The following is a 23,348-nucleotide window of genomic DNA, read 5'->3' on the forward strand; positions in this document are numbered from 1 at the left end:
CACAAAGGAGCAGAGCACTAACTAATGAGGGTAAGTGCATGGGGAAAAAACAATTAACAAGGCACATTCTTAAAAATCAGTTTAAGTGACTGTTCTGGAGATGAGAAGCAGAATTCCATTCAGAAGGTATCTGTGGGTTGGTGGGCTTGCAGAAGTCCACACCAAACACTCTGCCTACAGAAAGCACAGCCAGTTGAGCCAGATGCAGCTCCCCTCCTCAAATACATTTCGAGAGAAGTACAAAATTTTCTGGCCTTTGGTCACACAGTGACTGCGAAAGAGACAGATGTTGGAATTTGTGCACTATGAAAATGACAAGCTCGCATGGAAACCTGTAGATGGAGAAATGGCAACCTACACAACAGCATCACAAAAAGGACACTCCAAAGGTAAGTTCTGCTCTCCAAAGAAAAACAGTAAAAGGGAATATAGATCAGCAATGTTTTCCAAGGGTTGCTCAGTGAATGCTTTTCCACACAATGTGATTTCTTTGCAGAAGCGTACTATTCACCAGCCTTCACTTCCTCCTGCTCAACAGCTATGCTCACATATTTTGCTCCTTCCAAAGCTCACCGCAGTGAAACTGCTGCTTTCATCTGCTGCAAAAAAACAAAAATTCTGCATGTTCATCTTAAACAAAAAAGGACAACTCTGGCTCTAAGAGTATGCTAAAAAAGGTCTCCTCTTTGTGTTAGCTTCCTCTGTGGCAGGAAGCAGAAATTGTGCAAATACATTCTCCTTAGTGTGACCTTATTGTGCAAATAGATTGTGCACTGCCCTGCACAGGAAAGTCAGCTTGTTTCCTCTCTCAAAGACAGTACTTTAAATAACTTTGTTGTTTTCTTTTTTAAATAGGAACTGTAAAATATTCGTGTCTCTCACAGTTAAAATAACCATTGCAGAAAGAGGGGATTTTTTAAATTTTAATCACATTGTGTTCTGCTTGAGACGGGGAATTTTTAGAAGTGGAACTATCCTGTAAGGATAGCATGTACTTTAAAGCATAAAACTAAATTGCTGTCTTCAGTAACAAGAAGCTCCAATGCATCTTTACTTCTGTACGAATTCAGGCCACCCAAGAAACGTCGTTTTTACAGACAAGGTTTGTCAGTGAGCAGGTAACAGAAAGTCTCTTCAGTTCATTTAGAAACTGGGACTGAATTAGGGCTGTACTGCTGTCAGATGCTACAGCACCAATACCTTTTCATAGGGATGTTGCTTAGAGCAAAAATAACCCAGGAAGAAGTTTGCTGTAACATTTTTGCTCTGCTTTCGCCAGAAGCTTCGGTGTCTGCAAAGCAAGCTGCACAACGTGAAGTCTGAAGTTCCTGCTTTGCATTTGCAGACAAGTGGTAAGCAAGCTGCGTGGTTGGAAATGCACTATCCTCCTCTTAAACTGGAACTGACATCTTTAGTAAGTTAAACATCTCTTACCTTGGGCATCCAGTCTAAGAGCTGAGTCTCTCATTGGGCCACCTTTACTCTTCCTCCATACAGGGCAGTGTGCACGATTAGATGGTTTGTCCTTTCCAGCTCCTCCCCCCTGATCTAGCAGTGAAAAACTGCCTCCTTCCTCAGGAGGAAACTCTCATCTGCTTAAGTCTAAATAAAACCTAACGTTATACAACAAATCAAAATATCGAATGGTGCTTTTTGTATCTAGCAGACTACTTCCGATGGCTCTGAAATACATACAGGTTTTATAAAATACCGGTTGCGATGGAACAGAGTTCAATAGATGGAGCTGGTTTGTTCCAGCAGGACTCACAGGCAGTATTTTGTAACCTGGCATGAGCCAACTCGTCAGACCTGCTAGATGTCTTTGGTATAAGCAGCCAGCTTCCTGCCTTTTTTTTGCACACTGCTAATAATTCACTGACTGTGCCGACAATTTCCTTCTCATCAGCACTACCCAGTTCCTACGATCATTAAAACATGATATTCCCTCTTTCCTAAATTCCTCCTTCCTGTTACAAAAAGCATCCCGTGAACTCTTTTAAAAGGAGGATACTGCATTTCCAAGAGGGACAAACATTGCTGGTACGAACAAACACAAAGAAACTTACCTCCAGCAAAGTCACAGACCAAATACTGCTTTCAACCATTGATGTAAAGACAGTGAAAACAGGATATAAAATATTTTTAATACCAGCAAAATCAGAAGAAAAAAAAAAAAAAGTTGCCAATTCTTCAGAAGGTCTTTAGTTCCTATTTTTTAAAGAGGATATTCTCCAGCTTCCATCACACACTTGATGGAACGAAGGCAAATTTGAAAGCAGGAGGCAAGCCTCAGTTCAGGGAGACTGAAGGGCTGAAACTCCACCCTCTGCTCCCAACCAGCCTGCACAAAGGAGCAATACCAGACACAATCAGTGATCATGATGCATCCTCTCTATGCTGCTACTCAAGCTGGGTGTAACGAGTCACAAACCTTGTTAAGCAATTCAGTGTCACATTTTTGGGGTAAGCAAACACCCAAACCACAGATCTTTGGCAAGAACAGGTCCTCGGTGGTGGAATGAAAACACTGCTAACAATTCACTTTCCTGATGCAATCAAACTCAAGTCTTTGTAAGCCCATTGGGAAGAGCCCTGGATTGCAAGGGCAGCTCTAAAGGAAAACCCTGAGAAACACCATCTAGAAAGCCAAAAGGCTTTTACACCACTACCCAGGAAAACCTTTCGTGGGAAGCAACTCAGAGGCTCCTGGAAGTGGTTTGTGTCTTTCCTTGTTGACTGTGAACATAACGTCCCAGAAGGGCACTAGCACTTTCAACAAATTGAACAAAAATAAACAATCAAACAAAAAAACCAACCCAAACCAACCCACAAACAAGAAATCCCAACGAGAGTTACCTCATGTTTTCCCACATGGCAGTTACCATTCGGTTACCATGACTCTGAATAAAAATGCTTCCACTTCAAAGACAGAAAAAGCTATTATGTCCAAATCACACATTTATTCAGATAGACAACATCTCTGTCGCACAATGGAGTCCATGGAGGAAAATGCATTTCTACCTTCAGAACAAAGCCTTGGGCACAAGCAGGGTCCAGCCAACTTTATCTGGATATTCTCCCTTTTATTTAAAACAAAAGGCTGCTGAGCCCAACTTCAGCAATTTCTTAGCAAGTCAAACACAGCCCTGCTTCATGAGATGTTCTTGAACACAGAAAAAAATACCTGTAACAATATACAGAAAATATCAATCTGAACCATACTGCTATTTTTTTTCCTGCACATACAGGTCACTTTTTTTTAACTGACTCTTTTAGGCAACTTGTTCTTTATTTTAACTAAAAAGTATGAAATTTGGTGGCAACAAGCAATTTAGAATGTGTTTACTTTTGCACCCTTTAAAAACCTAACAGCATTGTGAATGATGACTTCTCATGAATAATGAAAGATGAAATTACTTGACCATGAAAACGTGTCCATAAAAAAATATACTTTTCCTACATAATACCTGTAGATACAGAAGGAAATAAACACCAGAACATATGGCACCTGTTAATACTGTTCATACAGCACATCTTACTGTAGCATGCAAACTCAACCTGTCAAGGAAATGTGACTGGTTAATGGCAGGTGTGACACGGCAGCAGTAGCCCTTTTTTGGAGTTTATGGGGAGTGTGGGGGTGGTGGCTCTACAGGAGCACCCTGCGGGATGCACCCAGCTGCCCTCGGGCACGAGGCATCTCCTTCCTGGCATTGCTCCTCAGCCCCAGTGTTACTGTGCTCAGGAATACCAGGACAGGAAGAAGCTGTCGTGCACTCCATGGGTCATGGTCTCTCTCCCTGAAGTCTGACTGCTCCTCAGTCTCTCTGCATCACCTCCTGTGAGCTCTCTCCCTGCTGCTCACAGGGCAGCGGGGACAGCAGGAAGAGGCAGCAGCTCGGCTGGAGCCCTGTTGCCACCACAGGGGGTCTTGCTCTCATCTGCTCTCCAACAGGGAAGGGTCTTACTCAACACATCCTTCATCCCTGCAAGTCAGGAGTGCCAATACAACACCATGACTGAGTACATCCCTATGGTCCTGACAAATCTATTGGCAACAAAAAGCACCACACACTGCAAACAGCAAAAACTGTAACAATTATAACTAAAAACTGTGTTAAGAGGCTGCAAGCCTGTTTCCTTCTCAACCTCTAAGAGGAACATTCCAAGTGGCACCATGAGTCTGAGCAGTCCCCTCTTCCCAGGTAAGTAAACGTAAGCAACACAGTGTTCTGGAAGATTACAAACAAGGTGGACCTCTAGGGCAGAGTGCACACAGAGCACACAAGGCCAGAGGAGCTAACAGCAATGCTGTGCTCAGAGGCAATATATTGGCTTTTCACCAGCACTGCCTCCAGCATTTCCCTAACCAAGCCCAGCCAGGCGGTCTAACAGTGACACTGCCAAAACCAAATGCATTTCAAACACAAGGGCTGCTGTGTGATCATTTAAGGGACAAGCGAAGCTGGCTCTCCACGTTCTGTCCCCGAGGGTCCACAGCTTGCACTTCCTGTTGCCCTTTGGAATCTCACCAACCTCAGCCTGACACACAAATGAAAAACAAGCAAGCAAGACAACGGACAGAGAGCACCGACAAGCATTTCTGCACCACATCAATCAGCTGAAGAATGAGTCTGAACTTGGCATTTAATGTGCAGCTAACAAGTTACGGAGCCTACCTAAGCACACCATCAGTAAGCAGAGCAGACCCCACAAAGGCAGTTGGGCAAGTGCAAGGCAACAGCTGCGCTGTGCTCTTGGCTGTGACAGGGACTCACACAGGCAGTGACCACAGAGCCACTTTCTATACCCTCATTTGCAGTTTGGAGATGATATTCTTCACCACCCATCACCAAGGATTAACCAGTTAATACATTTCCACAGAGCTTTAAAGAAGCTCTCTTTGGCTTTTAAGTATTAATTTCACAGTAGTAGAAGCGAACCACTGGAAAAGAAGTTCATCAGCAGCAAGTTGTGTTTTTTTCTCAATGTTCTGATCATCAGCTCTTGGCAGTCCCAGTTCTCAGAAACAATAAAACATACACTCTTTGACATAAAACAACTACACTTAAAACACTGTTTTTCCACAAGCAAATATTACCTTTAAAGTCAGTTTTACTTTCTTTGTAACAGTAACTCTATCTTATCATATTTACAGTCTTTCACACTGTGGTTTTACGAACACGCCGCACTTTCCTTGTGCTCACATACCATGTAAACCTGTGGCAGCACCTGTAATTATTTACTAGCCCGCACTCTGGGCAGACTTTGTACCAACATAATAAGGCACAATGAAGAACGGCAGGAGAACATCACAGGTGTATATAAGCAATGTCAGTTCCCAGCAAAACCGGGCAATATCCAGAAAGGTGCTTCATCTTTGGCAGCTTTTCCCAAGAAACACTAACCTCTTTTTAATACTGGGTAAGCGATAAAAGAATCCTGGACACTGTGTAAAATATAAACCTAGAGGCAGAGCCTCCATCACACAAAAATCTGCAGTAACAGAATGTAGCAGTAACAATAAAACAAGCATAATGGAAACAACGCTGATCCAAACTTATCAAGGACTAATTCTTTTTTGTCAACTATTGAGCTGTCATATTAATAACTGAACTTTATTCTTCTGCTGCTATTTATGACTATTAATTCTATTGCAGTAGTATACTAGGACCCCAGAAGAACACTGGGTCCCACTGTACTAGCCATTATACTGACATAAAATTACTGACATTTGCTATAAACAGAGTTGAGAAACAAGAACATATCAAGCCAAGGAAGAGTGCATCTTCCAAAAGTCTCTGTGGATGTTACTGCACACAGCTTGGGCTAGAACAATGTGTATTTTCTCCTTTCTGTGTCTGTAGCTGAGAATCACCCTTTGTTTCTGCGTCTCAGGAAGGTCTCCCGTAAAAGTGCAACAGCAGGAGAGTTACCTACAAACATATAAACTGAAAGAAGAAAAATATTATATGTGGCTACTTTAAAATGTCTTGAGGCTAACAAATCATGATTCAAACACCCCTGCAAAAACACTGAGTGTTCAAAGTGCTCGTTCAGGAGAGGGAATGAGTTTTGCCTGCCATTTTAATTCCCTGAAATCTACATCAGCAAATCCTGGAGAGGTGAGGGTGGGAGCACACCTCTGCCTAATGGCTGGGACTGCATTTCTCCCCATGTCATTCAGCAAACGAAAAAGGTTCCCACACAGCATCTCCCGTACCTTGTATCTGTCCATAGGATCTTCCTGCTGCAGCTGACTCTCTCGCATTGTTTGGTACTCTCTCTCATATTTCTTCAGTTTTTTTGTTGGCACCTGTGGGACACATTTGGAAGACATGCATTTAAAGATCAGAGAAACACCAGAAAGGCTTTCTGAAAGCTCTGCCTGCAAGCAGGAAGCAAAGGAAGCGCTGGAAACTGCTGCTGAATTAAGTTGCTCCCCATTGCTCCCTCCCCCCTTGCTCAGCAAGCCATGTCACTTACCGATACATTGCAGGCTGGCTGAAATCTTTCTGTGCCTATTGCTGTTAATTTTTCAAATACTTTGAGACATTGCAATAAGAAACAAGAACAAAATGGAGCCAGAGAACAGGGAAGAAGAAAATATGCTTTGATATGAAATAAAGTGCCTTATAAAAAAAAAAACCTGCTAAAATGAATTAGAAGAAAGAAGTGTGAGTGCAAAACGACTGGAGAATTCCCTGGGGGAGATGAGAGTAATGGTTTTTATTGCTGAAAGAGTATTAATGTCTAAATTACTGGCTTGTGACCAATGCCCTCGTGAAGTCTGGCACCACACTCCTCGGCAAAGGTGGAGATGCTGCAGTGCTTGCTGCCAGCCACAGCAGGGAAACAGAGAGGCAACAACACTGAAATCACAAGCAAATTCAGTAAACAACGGTGCGTAAGGATAAGGTCCCAGCAAGCTTGGTTTCTGGGAAGACACAGCTTTGAACATGAAACAAGGGACACAAAGAGCACCTGTATTTTCTACAAACCAAGCACAGAGATGCTGTGACCTTTCACCTTGGTACACTGTGCTATGTGACCATCTCTCTGGAGGCCTCCAATAGCATTACCATGTCCCTTCTGTGCAGCAAGAACTCAGCCCTGCTAAGTGTGGCCTCAAGGGCTGGCACCCAGAGAGATCACTAACACCACTGACCACTGTGACTCGGAAACGCTCTTTCTCTGTTATGCACATATCTCCTCCTCTTTCACATATTGATCTTGTCTAGCCAGCTGCTGGCATGAGGACATGCTCCTATCACCTTGCCTTAGGACACAAAGTTACTGCCAATGGGAGTTATATGTTTACATGTAGTTTGGGTGTTGTTTTTCTCTTACTGGTTTTCAATCCAATACCTCCTTCCTCTGTGATGCAGGAAGGGACCAGGCAAGGTCCTTGGTACAGCAGAAAACATGAAACCTGTGACCTGCAAAGCAGCACAGAGCTGATAAAGCAGCACTACTGCTTGCAGCTACAGATGGAGTCAAACCAATCAACACACAAAGTGAGGAGGAAAGGAGAAAGATAAAAACTTTCAGCATTTTGGACAGACATAGAAGAGAATTTCCCTTTGATCACTCTTTATTGCAAACCACAACAAGATGAAAATGATTTAATCAGAAGAGTGAGAATGTTTTTATTTTTCAACAGGGCAACATTCAGGAAGCAAAACCAGCCTGCTTTGTTTTAGCTGCAACTTGATGCCATTGATGCTATTTAATAATCAAGAATAAGAAATAATTTCAAGACAGAATTTTAAATGATGTGAACCCATCATATATCCAATCTTCATCTATTCTCAGCTTCCACAGTGCTTGCTTTAATCTTGTTCAGACAGACAGATCAAGGTTCTCAGGCTGGAGCACTGAGATCCTCCAGACTCAGCTCTCCTGTGTTATTTTGTCATTCTGTGCTCCTATATGCTACCAGCACAAAGTGAAGGTAAATATGGGGGAGATGTCATGGAGCAGTATAGGAAAAAGGCACAGCGCAGGTGTAAAACAGAAGACGATCTGTACAACTACATATTTTCCTGTATTTTTGATGTTTTTAATGAAGACCAAATCAGTCTTTAAGGTACAAATAAGAAGTAAACCTCCCTACACGAAGAGACAAGCATCCCCCAGCAAACAGCCACGCAAATACTGTGGTGGGAATCGAGCCCTCCAAAGGGATTTCTTAATACCTGGTAACAATTCACACCAACCACTCTTCTGTTTCACCTCTAGGTTTCAATAGATAGCCATGAGCGGGACCAAACGTGGGTCCTCTGCGGCCATCAGAGGGATGAGCTCCCCTGTATGCAACTATAAGAGCTGCCCATGGTTGCAGAGCCTGTCAGCTGGGATGAAGGCAGAGTGACACTTCACCTGTATTAACAGTAAATCATAAGCCAGGATCAAACCAAAGAGTGCAAACACTGGGCATAGGGGAATATGCAATGACATAGTTAGAAAATGGTTGCCATGTATGCTGAAAGAATAACCTGACTGGTACATTAATGCCTGCTTATGACACAAGTTTGTCTCAGCTGAAAAGTAGCATCTAAACACAGTGAAATTCCATCTTAAGGATTTTGAGGGAAAACAGTTAGAGAAACAATTCATACAAACCATTTACCCCATGAATATAAACCCAAAGCAGTATAGTTATAGCTCTGGCAGGGAGCAGGCTCCACTGTTACTGTCCATTCAGCCGCAGTACCCAAATGAGCTTGACAATTTTTCACAGAACTTCCTTCTTCTGCACACACACTGCTACACTAAAACCAAAAAATAAGCCTGTTTTCCTATTCCCTGGAACACTTTGTGGATTCAACAAGGGGCTTCTCTTTAAGCTCCTCCATCAGAGCACAGTGCTAGCTATGCTTCAGTCTTCATGGATTGCTCCTGAACAAAGTGTGCTCATAAATTTTCTGCAAAAGCTTCTGCAATATTGATTTCTTCTTTCTTTAGCACCACGGTTATACTGGCTAGAACTGATGGTTATCAAATTTAGGAGGCTCTTACAGTTTAAAACATGGCTCATCTGTTTATCTCAGTATCTTCTTGACCTGTGCTCTTTTATCATGTCGCAAGTGGTTGTATGTACAGGAAAAACACACAGAGCATCTCGATAAGACATCCAAGCAGATGAACTGAACAGCAAATCCTCTTCCTGCAAAAACAACATACGAGTGCACAGAACATTCAGGGATGCACTGCAGTGAGCTGATAGGCAGCAGGTGAGAAAAATGCTCTGTTGTTAACTGGCCCTTGTTCAAACAGGGCTGGAAAAATCTGCTTCACCCTTCTCTAGCAATCCTGCTCACTGGCAGCGTGTGGAGCACCAGCGTTCACTCAGCTACGGGAGACCTTTTCCTCATCCTGCAATTTCTGTGGCTGTTTACAGGCAGTTCAGCCTGACCTTGCAGGATTAATAAGTCACACATCAATGATTCCTTCCTCCGAAATGTTTTATCGCTCTAATGAGGCACAAGCACTCAGAGAAGGTAGTTATCATTATGTTCATTTGACAGCCAAAGGAAATGGAAGCAGAGATGTAAAGTGATTTCCTGAACATATTGAAGAGAGTCAGAGGCTGATCCAGAGAGAAAAATCCCATTACCTGATCTCCAGTTTCCAGTAAGGAAATAATGAGTGCCACACAGTGCACCTTTCCCAGCTCCCCTCTCCTTTTCTATCTGGCACTGCATAAAGACTCCAAAAATACGCAGTCCCATCAAACTACCAATGTAGGCAGCAGCATTCAGTTACCTCTGCACTCCTCCTTTCAAAATGATGCTTGTTTCTCTGAAGCGTGTCATACGAAGAGAGCAAGCTTTAAGTAGAACCTTAGGAAGGAGACTGGTGATAATGCATTTCAGATCTCACACGATGCCTTCATTTGTTGCCACATTGATTTGATCTAATTCATATTTAATATTTAAAAACAACTAAATCAGGTTCAAGGAAGGACAGTATGATTTTGTTCATTTAGCCAAATTAAGGCTCTAATGTAACAAGAGCAGATGAAGAAACTGAGTCAATGCTTCCCTGCTCTGCCTAGTCACTGCTATGGATAACTGTACCACCCATCTTTACAAATGTGGCTGCCAAAAACCAAGAAGAAATACTTTGCAATATCCGTCACTGGAAATAAGATTCAGAAGTAGATAAGCAATTTATTTTTCTTTTGGGAGAACGCAGTAATGAAAAAGAAAGAATAAAACCGACAGTAACATGTTGGCACAAGAGACTTGTCTCTTGGATTTGATTTTAAAGGGGATGAGTGGGATGTCATCTATAGATGTTATGCAAAGCAACCAGAACAACTTGATCCCCTATGAGATATTAACCACAAGCGTGAAATCTCAGAGGAAAAAGGCCAAATCAGAGTTTCCCCGCCTGCAAACGCCTGCAGAACAGACTTTGTATGGTGAAGAAACGTAGGGATTTAAATCAGCTGCTGCCTAAAGAAAATCCAAAAGCTGGAACAGGGTTTGAAGAACTCCCACCGCTCCTTTTGTCACTGTGCAGCTAAGGGCTTGCTGATAACATGCTGTTTCCCTGCAGGTTTGAAATCCAATGGAACAACAGGTGTTGCTCTTTCACCTAGCTAAAGCACCACGGCCAAGTGCCCCACTCCAAAACACAACCACCAACCTCATTAAACATCACCCAATCCCTGGTTTTGGGGCAATGTGGTCAACTAGTTCCTGGGAAGCAGCGTCTTACCACCTGATTCCAGCATCATCCTCCCTGCAGACCGGCTTCAGGTGAATCTGCAGTATAAAATCTGCAGGGCTCAGGCTGATTTACCACCTTTCATCACAGTGGATAAAGATGAACCCACAGTACTGTTACCCTGCTCCAGCTCACGAGTTGCATGCAGCACAATAAAAGCCCTGAATGTCAGTTGCTATTTTACTATCTGCACTGGCAAGAAGGAGATGCTCCCTGAGATTCCTTGGAAACATTCACTATGCTGGAGAGACTGTCTGCTTACCATGTGTCTGTCTGAGTGCCAGCTGCACAGCACCACCTCTATCTTGCATTTGGAAAAAAAGAACCTGCAGAGATGCTCTTTTCATACCAGCAAAGCAGCTTGTCCCAAAGCAGCATGCCTAAGTACTGCTTCACTGCAGGAAGAATTTTATTCTTGCTGCATATCATCCCTTTGTCACTTCTGTAGGTCTAAGACCTCTCAGAGAGAGTCTTTAGGATAACAGAAATCCAATTTGAATGCAGGGTGAAGGCAAAGCAAATCAGCTTTGTTTTGAATTTTTATTTACCTTTTCCACATCACCCCATTAACAAAATATATCAATTGCAGCTAAGACATCCACAGGAATTTATACGAAGGGTGAAAAGGAGCAAATTTCCAGAGCACCTGCCCAACCAACTGTGATTCAGAACAGCAGTGGCTGCAGTCAGTGACTCTGCTTGATTTCCAACACCAGATTCTTTTGTCAGCTTCTAATCTCTCTACTGCATTTCCATTCATCTAAACCTGCTGAACCTGGCAGAACACATTATTCTTCCATTGCCCCTCCATTTAAAGATCTGCTTACTTAGGCTCAGTTAACAATACAGTTAACTTAGTTAAAAGAGTAAGCTGAGACCAAGAGATATGCAGCAAGCCTCATTATGCAGCAGCACAGGCAAAGAGAACAAGAAATTCACATTTCCTGAGCTGCAGCTCTGAACCTTGGAGTGTACTTACGCACTCACAGCAATACTTCTGTGTTACAAGCACATGTATGGACTGCAGAGGGATCTGCATTAAAAAGGAAGTAAAATATTCATCTTCAGATCCACAAATTTTTCAGCATTCCAAAATTCATTTTCGCTCTGGGCTATGGAGGGCTTCTTATCCACTTCAACTCTGTTTGTTTTAGCAAAAAAACAAACAAACAAACTACAAAAAGACCAACCAAGTAACCCAACAACCATCCTCTGTGGCTTAAAAGCAGTGCTTATAAATGGCTGATTATTTTCTATCATCACAGCGGATGTCTTGCAGCTCACACAGACAAGAAGTGCTTCCTGTCACAATACGAGATTCAGTATTGAGAGGCACACAGCGAAAGGAAACAGCTACATTCAGGAAACAGCCACATTCACGTTGTCAGCAAGCATCCTTTTGCATTTAAATCAGTTCTGGTCAACAAGAGTGCAGTGGTTAAGGGTAAACAAAACATTCTAGATGGAAAAATATCTGTATACAGGTCATTTTTATTACCCAACAGAACTTAAAAAATGCCTGAACAACGAGGTCTCTGCCACAAAAGATGATGTAGTCTAATGACTCCTAGAGACCCATAGGACTCAGTGCAGGAGCAGGTAACAGCAGAACTGGCACACTGACCAGAGCAGATTTTCCACCACATAATTATTATGGTTGTACCTCATAGCATTATATTTCCCTGAAAGTTTACAATCTTCCACAAACCTTCCAGTGCATTTGGTGCTATACGTTACAAACACACTCCTTCTTGGTGACCGTCAGCCCTCCCCCAGGTTGAGAGGCACCATTCCCTGATTTTGATCTAATCCACATCTATGACAATGAAAAGAAATCAGGGGTGGTAAATTACACCCAGCTGTAGCACTCAATGGAGAAATCCTGTCCTGCCTCAACACAGAGAAAGCAGTGACATTCAGTTAAAAACAGTGGCATAATTCTGCTTTTAGGATAGGAAGGAACGCCTTACAGCAGCAGTACAAAGCACAATTTTAGAACAGCACTTCTCCTGGCCATGCCCATATGGTTTACTCAGTAAACCCTATTTACAGACAGGATGGCTGGCCAAAGGTTCCTGTGCAAGATACATCATCTGTACACTGGTTGTTGACACATCAGCTACTGCTTTCCCCCAGTTCCACTGTGGTCTATTGTCCTCACGTTGCTGTGCCAAAAACCTCATGACTCTGATTCATGTGCAAAATATGACTACTACCTCTCTGTGCAGACCCACCAGCTTTTCTGAAAGACAGAAATCTGTCATGAGCAGCAGTTCTCAACCCTTATGCCATGACTCCCTCCTGGCTCTATCACTCTGGTCCTTGTCACTGCAGTGTAAGTGTAGGGATCTGGGATGAATAGGTTGCTGTGGCCAAATGCAGGACCAGACACTTGGTCTTGTTGAACTTCATCCCACTGGCCAAGTTGAGTTGAAGCTGGGCTTTTGCCCTGCAACCTTCCTCCCTGCAACCTTCCTCCCTATCCTCTTTCTTTCCCTACTCCATAAATGCTGCTGTCCAAAGCCTTAAAATAAAAACCAAACAGATTGAATGACAGGGGTTTTGAAAAAGCAAGAGAAACAACATCCAGCTTCCAAGGTACCAGAAAGGGTCACTGAAGCCGCATATAGCATTTCACTCTGATCACTGATGTGTGCCCTGCCACGTTGTCTGCACTCCTTCATCTGCCAAGGATTCCTCTATGCCTTTAATGAAGCTTCAAGCTTTGCCATATTTGCACCTTTCAGCCTCTGTGGGACCTGCAAAGCATCTCACCACAGAGCAGGCAGGTGCCTAGAGGAAGACCAGCAGAGTTTAGAAGCCTTAGTCAGCCAGTAGCATGCTGTAAGTAGCTGCTAGAGAGCACCTCTAGGGAAGGGAACATGCAGCAGCACTGCTCATTGGCCCCCAGGAGATCCAATCAGGCATGCTGATTTGAAGATCAACATGCAGAAGTCTTATGTATATAAGATATATATATAAAGTATATATACATAAACTTTTTTTTTTTTTTCTTTTGAGACTTGCACTCACCCTTTACAGTTATCTGAGTCTGTTAGGTTTAGTCCATTACCAAACTCAAGACTTCATGCAGCAGGGCACAGCCCAAGAGCAAACTAAGCTCGGACAAAAGCAAGAGGGGCATCGGCAGGAGGGGCTGAAGATGACATGGCCATACTGCCAACCTCAGCTGGAAAGCCAATCCCATTTGAGCAGCACAGATTTCCTCGCTGAGCTCTCTGACCCAGGCCTGCCTCTCATCCCCCATTCCTCTTGGCAAGGATAAAAAACACAATTCTGGGACGACAAAGCTCAACGCTGCAGGAGCTGCTATGACAGTTCAGCCTGAATACAGACAATCTGAACGTGCTTGTTCATTCCAACACCCTTTGGTGACACACAGGGTGAAGGACAAACACCGTAATATCCTAACTTGACATTACTTTGGTGACTCTGCAGTGACTTTTTACATACACCGAGCTTTGCTTTGACATATCTAATGTGTTGCTCTGGACTTTTCTCAGCACAAAAGACAAGCTTGCAGGTTTGAAGCAATGGCAAGCTGCATAACCTGCACTCAGTATTGTATTTATTTTGTTGTAAGTTCATATTGACACAGCTAGGAGGAGGCAGTAAAGAAGATTTGTACACACTGAATGTGCATGAAAGAACAAACAGGATTACAAATACTGAAATACACATCTTGAGCACAGCACTGATACACATTGCTAAATTCTTCTGAGAACTGGGTTCAAAGAGTGAAAACAGTCACAGACAACAAAGACAAGACTTTCAACTAAGACATCCACCTGCATGAACTTTACATTCATTTTCTAATAGTTCAGTAATTAGGCTTTTGTAAATAGATTAACTGTCTTTTCATCTAGTTTTAGTGCTTCTTTCAAAGTGGATGAGCCATAGACCATGGAGACATTAAGAATAGTGAATAACTGCATTTCTTATGATTGCACACAGGTTTTGGTTTTATTTATAACTTTAACTAAGGTGTAATGTATTACATTAATCTGCAAAACACGAGGGTGAGGTAAGAAAGCTGTAGGGTTTGAATTCAAGAGCTTCAAATCTTTATTCTGACTGACTCTGCTTTTTCATCCTGTGATGGTTGCTGTATCTAACAGACTTGGAGTGGCTGTACCATGTACCTGACCTATCTCACCTGTGCAAGTAAGCTAAACTCTGCTTTACATAGGATTTCTGATAAGCCATTACTCTACTTTAAACCATTTCTGTATTTAAATGCTAAAATGTGGCCTAACACAGCAAAGTTACTCACCACCCGCTCTTCTTTAGTTTTAAACATCCATAATAATACTCAATACACTCCAGATCAATTAAACTAAAGAGCTGGTGAATCAATGATACCTAGAAACCTATTGCAGATTTCTTCTCCCAAGTGTGCTTATAACAATGCAGAGTTCCTAGATTACCTGGAAAACCCTGTATCAATTTTCCTGGGATTATTTGTTAGAAGAAAATGAGGAAGCTCCAAAATACTGAAATACTCCTGAGTGCTTAATCACAAAGACTGTTTAAATAATTGCTTCTAAATCCAATTACTGTACAAGGGCAGAAAGAAGAAACACATTTAAACATTAAGAGGACGTAAAGTGAAAGTAGCACAGATTATTAGAAGAGGAACAAAATAAATGAAATAAATGAAAATAAGAGGGTTGGCGACCCTGCCCACAGCAGGGGGGTTGAAACTAGATGATCATTGTGGTCCTTTTCAACCCAGGCCATTCTATGATTTTATAATAGAAGTTAAAAAGCAGAAGATAAAAAACTTCAAGTTCAGCCTAAGGAAGGTCAATAAATATTTTTTTCCTAGAGCTTGGTGGGAATGAAAGGATTTCTATGTTGTTCATTTCCATTAATACTTAGAGATCTGTGATGCAGAAGAGCCAGAAGTGTCCAGAGAACAGCTTTGATGCATTGAAAACAAGGCAGTGCAGAAGTGTTAGCAGAACTGACAGACAAGCTCTCCGGCCCACTGATGCTCACTGAACACAGAAGAGACTCACCTAGACTTGAAGAAGATTCTGCATTACTGATATTTAAGAAGCACAAATCAAATCCCCCAGACCCCTTGGCTGGTAAGTGAAACCCAGAAAACCCCACGTGCCATCTATGAAAAGCTGGAGCCAGCTCATAACAGGCCTGGGAACACAGCTGGTTCCACATCCATTGCTATTGCCAACTGCAGGTCCCACTTCACTCCTTATCTCCAGGGCTGATTACTGGGCTGACTGATAAAACTTCACACCCATAACGGACTCCTCCAGCACTGGATTCCCCAGCACGTGACAGATTTTAAATATGGCAACAATAATAAATAAATAAAAAGCAGAAGAGTGCACAATAGCCACGAAGCATGAATTACAGAGCTTAGGAATTGGGTCAGATAAACACCGGCAAAGGGAATCGTTACTCAGTGGTATTTCTCATTTTTTGGTCAGTGACATTTGAAAGGGTTTCTTCTGGGACTCATCAAACATTCAGCACTGTTAAATGTTACATCAGTGACCTGGAAGTGGAAAATAAAATCCTGTTAATGAAGTCTGCAGATGACAAGTGGGTAAGAAGAGGGTAGGAACAGAAAACTGCTCGGATGGATGTGAAATGTTGTGAGACATCTCATTCCTGTGCAGCACAGCACAGAGCCAGGCCTGGACCAAGCTCACTGAGGACAGTGAGTCTGCACAAGGACAGGAAAAGGACAAAGGAAGAAGTTTTTAACCCTAGGTCATCATTAGGAGACCAATACTGGAATATGGTATCTGATCTTGCTATATGCAATATGCATTTGGGATAAACAAAAAGCATGCAGAGCAAAGCTACCAAACTGCCTTGTGCACAGCATAAATGCCGTACAGCAGGGGGCTTAAGAGCTCAAGCTTCTCGGCTTGTACAAGAGAGCAGAGAGCTGAGCTGCTCACAGCACGCTGGTACCTGCATGGGGATAAAAGCCATAATAGCACAGAATGCTGCGTTCTGCCAAAAAAAGGCATGCTGAGAACCAAGATGAGAAGCTGAAACCTGAATATGTCGCGTTGGAAACGTATTTCCAACAGCCAGAGATGAACAGATTTCCATGGAAAACGACATCTTTCACAACTCCTGCCAAACTCAAGTGAGAGCTGTTTGCTTCTCCTCTGTATTTTCCCCTATATCTTCTTCCCCTGTTTGATGACGCTGCCAGATACAAACTGCACCACAGAGCACTGAACAGAAAGATGAAAACCAGCCCCACACACACCAACCCACAGCAGGGCAGGGCTGGATGCCCCACAGTAGCTGACTCCAGGCCCCAGGACTCTCATTAGATGTGGCTACCAGAATGTACTGCACGTGGAAGGCTTGGGACAGCAGAAAGCAAATGGGATGCAATGCTAAAGCAACAAGCCCCAGGGAATTTGGTACCAATTTTCATATTTAATCACAGATGAGTGAGGGAGGTCAAATAAGCAGGAACAAGTAGTCAAACTGCACAAGAACTACACATTACTGCAACATAAAACACGCGCTTTATGCTGTTTATAAGATGCACTTTTGGGGCTTGATCTGTGCACATTAAAACAAGCACTGAGTTTTCTCAGACAGCTATCTGCTCCATAACGATGTCTTTGCTATCAGCAGCAGGAGCTCAACTAGAGCTGGTACTCCTTTCTGGCCCAAAGGGATTCCACGTGCCAAGGGACCTGCAGATGCCTCACATTGTCAACATGGAAGCCGTGCCAGTTTTCCCGAATATGTGGAAAAAGTAAGAGTTTAAAACGTGAGGAACCCAAGAAAAGAAGGCATTTTATTTTAATGTGCTTATTTCTGACATCTAAGGATGTTAACCAAGTCATAATGGCAAATGAATTCTTACCAAATTAATATTCATTGGTCACACTGACAAATCTGAAGTTACTAAGCAAACTATGGTGATATGACTGCCCCTTTAATTAGCTTTATGAGAGTGCTTTCTTTGCCCACTTAAAATCCTGATGAGTTTAAGGGGAAGAAGATGACATGGTAAGGCTGACTACTTAAAAGTAGAATTTATATTTTTTTTGATCTATATATATATATATATTTTTTTTTTTTTTGATCTATATATATATATATAAAATAGCTGTTTTTCCTAGGACATGAGCAGATCACAATCTAGTTGTTCCTGCCCTGCAGGGGAGCAGAGGCAGAGCTGCTGAGGGTCAGATCCCTGCTGCAGTAGGGAAAGGAAAAGATTATAGGAGAGTGCAGATAAGCCAATCCTAACACCAATCCCAAACATCCATTGGGAAAAGCCGATCCTAACAACAGTGACCATCTCAACTTGTACTCCTTTTAGCAGCAGCAAGCTGGGGGCAATGCCATCCAGGGAAAGCTCCTATGCTGGCAGCTCCTCCTGACCACCAGACCACACAGAAGACTCAGCTACAGCCTCACATGAACAGAGACTGGAAGGGCTTTGCAGTGGGCACACAGTCTTACCTCCTGCTTGGGAGGTTTTTGTCATCTGAAAGCGAAGAGTCATCCTCTCCTTGTGCATAGGCCTGAAAACATCTAACAGCATCCAGCACGATCCCCACCCCACCACCAACCTCCAGTTTCAGCTAGCTGCCAGTGAGACCTTCAACCACGACCACTATGCCCTGCTCTCCTGCCAGGCCACCCAGCTTCCCACCCACTGTGCAGCCAACCCATCCGCTCTGAACCTCCTCCTTTTGGCTCCAAAGCTTCTGTGGGAAGTGGTGACCAAGGAATCATTATTGCAGCACGTGCTGGCGTGTAACCATGAAGGATTTCTGTGAAATGCCTGATAATCCCCCTGAACAGAGGGGCAAGGCGGGCAGGCAAATGAAAATACAATGCAGCTTTCCAGAAGAACGTCCTTCAGCTCTGGATTAAGAGGATTATACCACTTAGCATAGCATTTTTGTAAGTCTTAGCATCCAAGTTTCCTGCAGATAAGTTGAGAATTTAAATTCCCTGAAGTAAAGCTACTCAGCTCTCCCAGCAGCCAACTTATATGCTTCCTTGCATCTCAGTGCAATGTGATTTTGGACTAACAAAGATACTAAAAGGAAGGCATCCTGGTCCATGCTCACTGATGCTATTTATCTGATGCCTTCCACTTGCCATGTCAGCTACCCCTCATGCAACATCTATCAGATCCTGATAGTGACAAATTTCTACTCTTTTTGTACAGGTGCAAGTGATTGTCTAAGATGCAAACCAACAGAGAAGCAAAACTGCACAGAGAAATAATCACACGTCATGGTCACACTGCAATATGACTAATTTTATAAAGATATACGTTGGGAGTTTGCTGTCATACAGCATTGAGAGCAAATATTTCTGTTAAAACTGTCTGCTATTTACGTGCATCAAAGCAACACTAAAAGCACTGCTGCATTTAAATGGAAGTGTGAAATTTTCAGTGGAAAAAAAAATCTGACCAGGACTGATGGGAGCAGGGATACAGCAGCTAACCCTGACTCTCCTTAGGCAAGCCTGTTACCTACATAGCACTGGGCATCTGAGCAGGGCTGGCCCCACACGTGAGCAACCCCATGGCAGTCCCACTTCCTGCAGTACAAAGGCTGCATGCACTGAGACTGGCAGCTGTAATCTGGGCTGGTTTCCATTTTGGTAATTAGCCCTTTGCAGCCTGGTGTCATTAGGAGAGGCTCTCTCACCTGTGCAAGAGGACTCCGTGTGCCGGAGCTGCGGTGCCATCACGGTGCTCCTCAAGCAGACAAAGGCAGAGTAATAAAAGGGGCTGGGTAAGACTCTGCTTTAGATCACAGAATCATTAAGGCTGGAAAAAACCTTTCAGATCCCCAAGTCCAACCACCCACCAACCCCAAATGCCACATCTCCACAGCTCTGGAATACAAGGCCGTTACCTTACAGAGAGTATGCAGGAGATGAGTTCATGCCCTGCCCACTCCCCAAGCACACACAGGCAGACAAATCCAAGCAGGAAATACGTGCAGGGAGACTTCACACATAGCAAAAAAGGGAAGTATTCTTCTGAGAAATCTCTTTCGTCACAGCTTAATGAACTGCTGTAAGTACCTTTAGGACTAACTTAGTGCATACAAACACATACATAGACCAAACTGAGGACAGAGATGCTTAACTGGATTCCTAAATAATTAGTCTGATTGTATTCATACTGAACTTTTCACTGTATCTGCTTTCAAGGTAAGCTGGACATCCAGATTTCAAAGGCCCCTTTCGACCCATTCTAGCTGGATTGGCTCACCATGGGCACAGCTGTAGAACTGAGACCAAAATGAATGCTGGCACCAAACTCTGGAGTCAGAAAAGCATCGCTGCAACTCCACAGAGAAGGGCTGGGATCTCTACAAGGGCAGAAGGGGATCACACTACATGGAATTTACACAGACATGCTACTTAGGAAAAAGTAAGTGGTAGTTCGACTAAGAAGTTCTAACAGATACTTATGTTGGCTTCAAAAGCATAGAGAAACGTTGAATCATCCTTGCCTTGCAAAGGCCAGGTCCTCTTAGATTCAATGGCTGACAGTAAGCTCCACCACAGACCCCAGGTCTGAGCCTCCAGCTGACTGCTCAGACACAGAGGGAGTTCCCATCATTTAGCACCAACAACAGTTATTTTCCAGTTTGTTATTTCAATTATTTAAAGATTATTTCCAAAAGTGTTATTTCCCTGGTAAGCAGGTCATCCTCTTCTAAATTTAGCAATCTAGAAGGGTATTATTTTAATAATCTTCTCCCCACTGAAATAAACTTTAGTCTCACTGGCACACAAAGGCAAACTGCTGAGAAGGTACTCAAAAGAAAAAAACAAACAGCTTTCAGCAGGAGGACTGAGCTGCTGCAAAGAGCATAACCTTAAGCACTGTTGGCAAAGGAGTGAGAGGAACACCTACCACAGATCTGGGCTTGCTGACTGCCACCAGATTGGCCAGAAAGTCCTCATCGCACTGCTGGCTGAAAACATGCGCGTCGTAAGCCACCATGATGGACACCTCTTCCATCATCCTGCCGTTAGCAGTGGGAGCGCGAGCCTGAGCCTTGGCACGGCTCTTTGTCAGTTGTTCACACCCACCTCAAGAGCTAATGAGGAAGGAGTGTCAGGAGCAGAGCCGACCTAGCAGAGACCTCCTGCGCGGATCTCCCTCTCGAGGGTGCCTCTTATTACTGCAGGAAGAACACCTGCTCACATTCTCAGCGGTCCGCTTGCAAAAGCCGGATTTTTTCAGCCTTCAGGAGACGCAAGTACTTGAAATTCCAGTATCAGGCTGAAGAGGAACGAGCAGCAGCCAAACCAGATTAGTGTTAAGGAAGAACTGACCCACCAGCGCTTGATGGCAGGACTGCAATCACTTCTGTTCTTCTCAAACTTTGTACTTCTCTCAACTTTTCTCCACTGAAAGCTGGTAGCCTTCTTTAGCAGGTTAGCTTGCTTCCCAGCAAGTGTTTTCTCCTGGCTTATTTCTAAATCCACAGAGAATGGCGTTATGATGACGTCTTTCAAACATTTCTCAGCTGTCCACGAGTTTCTAAATCTCTCCTCGGAAGCTCTGAAGAACATTCACCTTTTCTTCTACACAAATCCAAACTGCATTTTGTGCCACTCAGACCCTTGCTATGAGCAGGAAGGTAACAGTACCAAGCCACAACCCCCCCCCCGCCCCAGAAGGGTCCTTTGGTTCCACTTGTAACACAGTACAACAGTTGTGCAAAAGGCAATGAAGTCTGTAGGACCTTCTTTGAATAAGCCTGAACTTCCACAAGTGAAATTAAAAAAAAAAAAAAATGACTCAACTGAAAAGTTTTGCAGTGGAAGATTTTTAACCTGAACCCAGGATTGTTCTGCTTTTATTTAAGCAGCACGCTATCTTGTCTCTGAGCCTTACAAAGCATAGTTGCCTTCCAACTTACTCTGAGATGTCAATTTGTTTATCCTAACATCTGACACACACCAAAAGCCAGCGCAGGGATTAAAACAGGAGAATCACAGCAAGCAGTCTGCAGAAACAAACTGATCACCTCCAGAACAAACTCAGGTGAAACTTCCAACCAAATCTGCACTCCTGCGTGGGCACATCTGCTATGTTCTTCTCTCTGGAAGCCTTCTGTCCATCCCAGCAGCAAATCTGACCTGTTTCAGGAGCACGATCTTTCCAGCTGTCCCCAAGGAGCGCACGCCGGGTGCTGCAGCTCGGCTGGAAGTTTCCAGTTGAATGAGTCGGTAGCAGATGGTTACACTTTCGCTTTCCAGAGCAAACTGGGTTAAGACGCACCTTGCTCTTCTCTTTTTCCTGTGCTCCTGCAGTATCCTTATCACAGATTACATGGGTGTCCAAAAAGCACCAGGTGTTATCTGCATTTGAATAGGAAACTTGAGCAACAGCTGTAGCGTTCAGGATTAAAACCCGACACCTCTTTCACTTAAATAGGGGGGAAATTACACGTTATTGCTAGGAAACTGAGAGAATTCTAATAGGCTTATGGCAAACAAAAATGCAGTACTTGAGGTTAAATCCTTGAGACCAAAGCAGCTTCTGACCACGCTTAACCCTTGCAGGATGAAGGAAGGTATTTTTTACTCAAAATGTATCTATAACGCTGCTTTAAAAGATCCGTGTCTCTCTTCAGAGGCATACAGAGTTTTTGCAATTTCTTCCCACGGCAGAGGTAGCTCAGATTCAGATCCTGACGCAACATCCAGCTCACAGGGCCGCTCTCTGTGCCACGCCAAACAAAAATCATACCTGATACGCTAAAACCTGTTTTCAGAAGCCCTTTGCATGACCGCCTCCTCTTTGGCTTCGGGAGGTGCCCCGTGGGTTCCTTTCCTTGCAGAAGGAACACGTAGCACTCAGCTGCTGCTCCCAGCTCACTGCATGGGAGCTGCCAAAGGTGTGCTGACAAAGGCACCTGTTGTCAGAGCTCTCCCACAATGCCTCCCTACGGGGCTGAGCTCACAACCAGCAGCCCCATGGTAACGAGGGACAGACTCAATGCTGCAATAAGGGCAGGAGGTGGAGAATGCAAATCATCAGAAGGACTCGGCAGCTGTGGCCACTCAGATCCCTTTGCTGATTCAGCCAGCAGGGAATTGCGTTCATAAGGAATCGTGGATGGGGATCTGCATCCCCTTTTTGTGCCTTCACCAGGAGGGGTAGATGATTTAAGAGAACTGAACAGACATGTTCCCAACGTATCACTGGCTGAATGATTCTTCTCATATACATCCTTCACAGAGGGCTTGCAATTTTGGCATGTTCTAACTAGCAATCTCAGGAACTAACCACTGATTTCTGATGTTGGCTAATGCCTATCTTCACTCTTAAAGGGAGGTTTTCAGCTGTTATTTCCAGCTAGCATAGCTGAGCTGCCTACCAATCTCTGTGAGCCTGCGGCTTGCATCCACGTTAACAGTCTGTGCTATAATCTGAGTCACAGCATAAAATTATAATAAGCACTTCAATCCAGTTAGCATAAGCCTGTACTGATGGAAGCAAACGCTGATGGAAGAAAAAGGCAGCAAGCACAGAGCTGGCCATGGCCACCTCCTCAGGACGCACCACCCCTTTCTGACAGCAT

General features: G+C 43.6%; 1 protein-coding gene across 2 annotated transcripts in view; it reads right to left on the reverse strand.

The window, feature by feature from the left end:
• RABGAP1L (RAB GTPase activating protein 1 like) overlaps positions 1-23,348 on the reverse strand; it is a gene marked incomplete at both ends in the record, with an annotated part of 181,804 nt that overhangs the window by 6,724 nt on the left and 151,732 nt on the right. For both annotated transcript variants that reach the window (XM_079536078.1, XM_079536077.1), the window contains one exon: positions 6,224-6,316. In XM_079536078.1, the coding sequence (XP_079392204.1) occupies positions 6,224-6,316 (93 nt within the window). The remainder of the gene's footprint in view (positions 1-6,223; positions 6,317-23,348) is intronic.

This window comes from Tetrao urogallus (genome assembly GCF_951394365.1).
Source record: "Tetrao urogallus genome assembly, chromosome: 5".
Taxonomy (NCBI): domain Eukaryota; kingdom Metazoa; phylum Chordata; class Aves; order Galliformes; family Phasianidae; genus Tetrao; species Tetrao urogallus.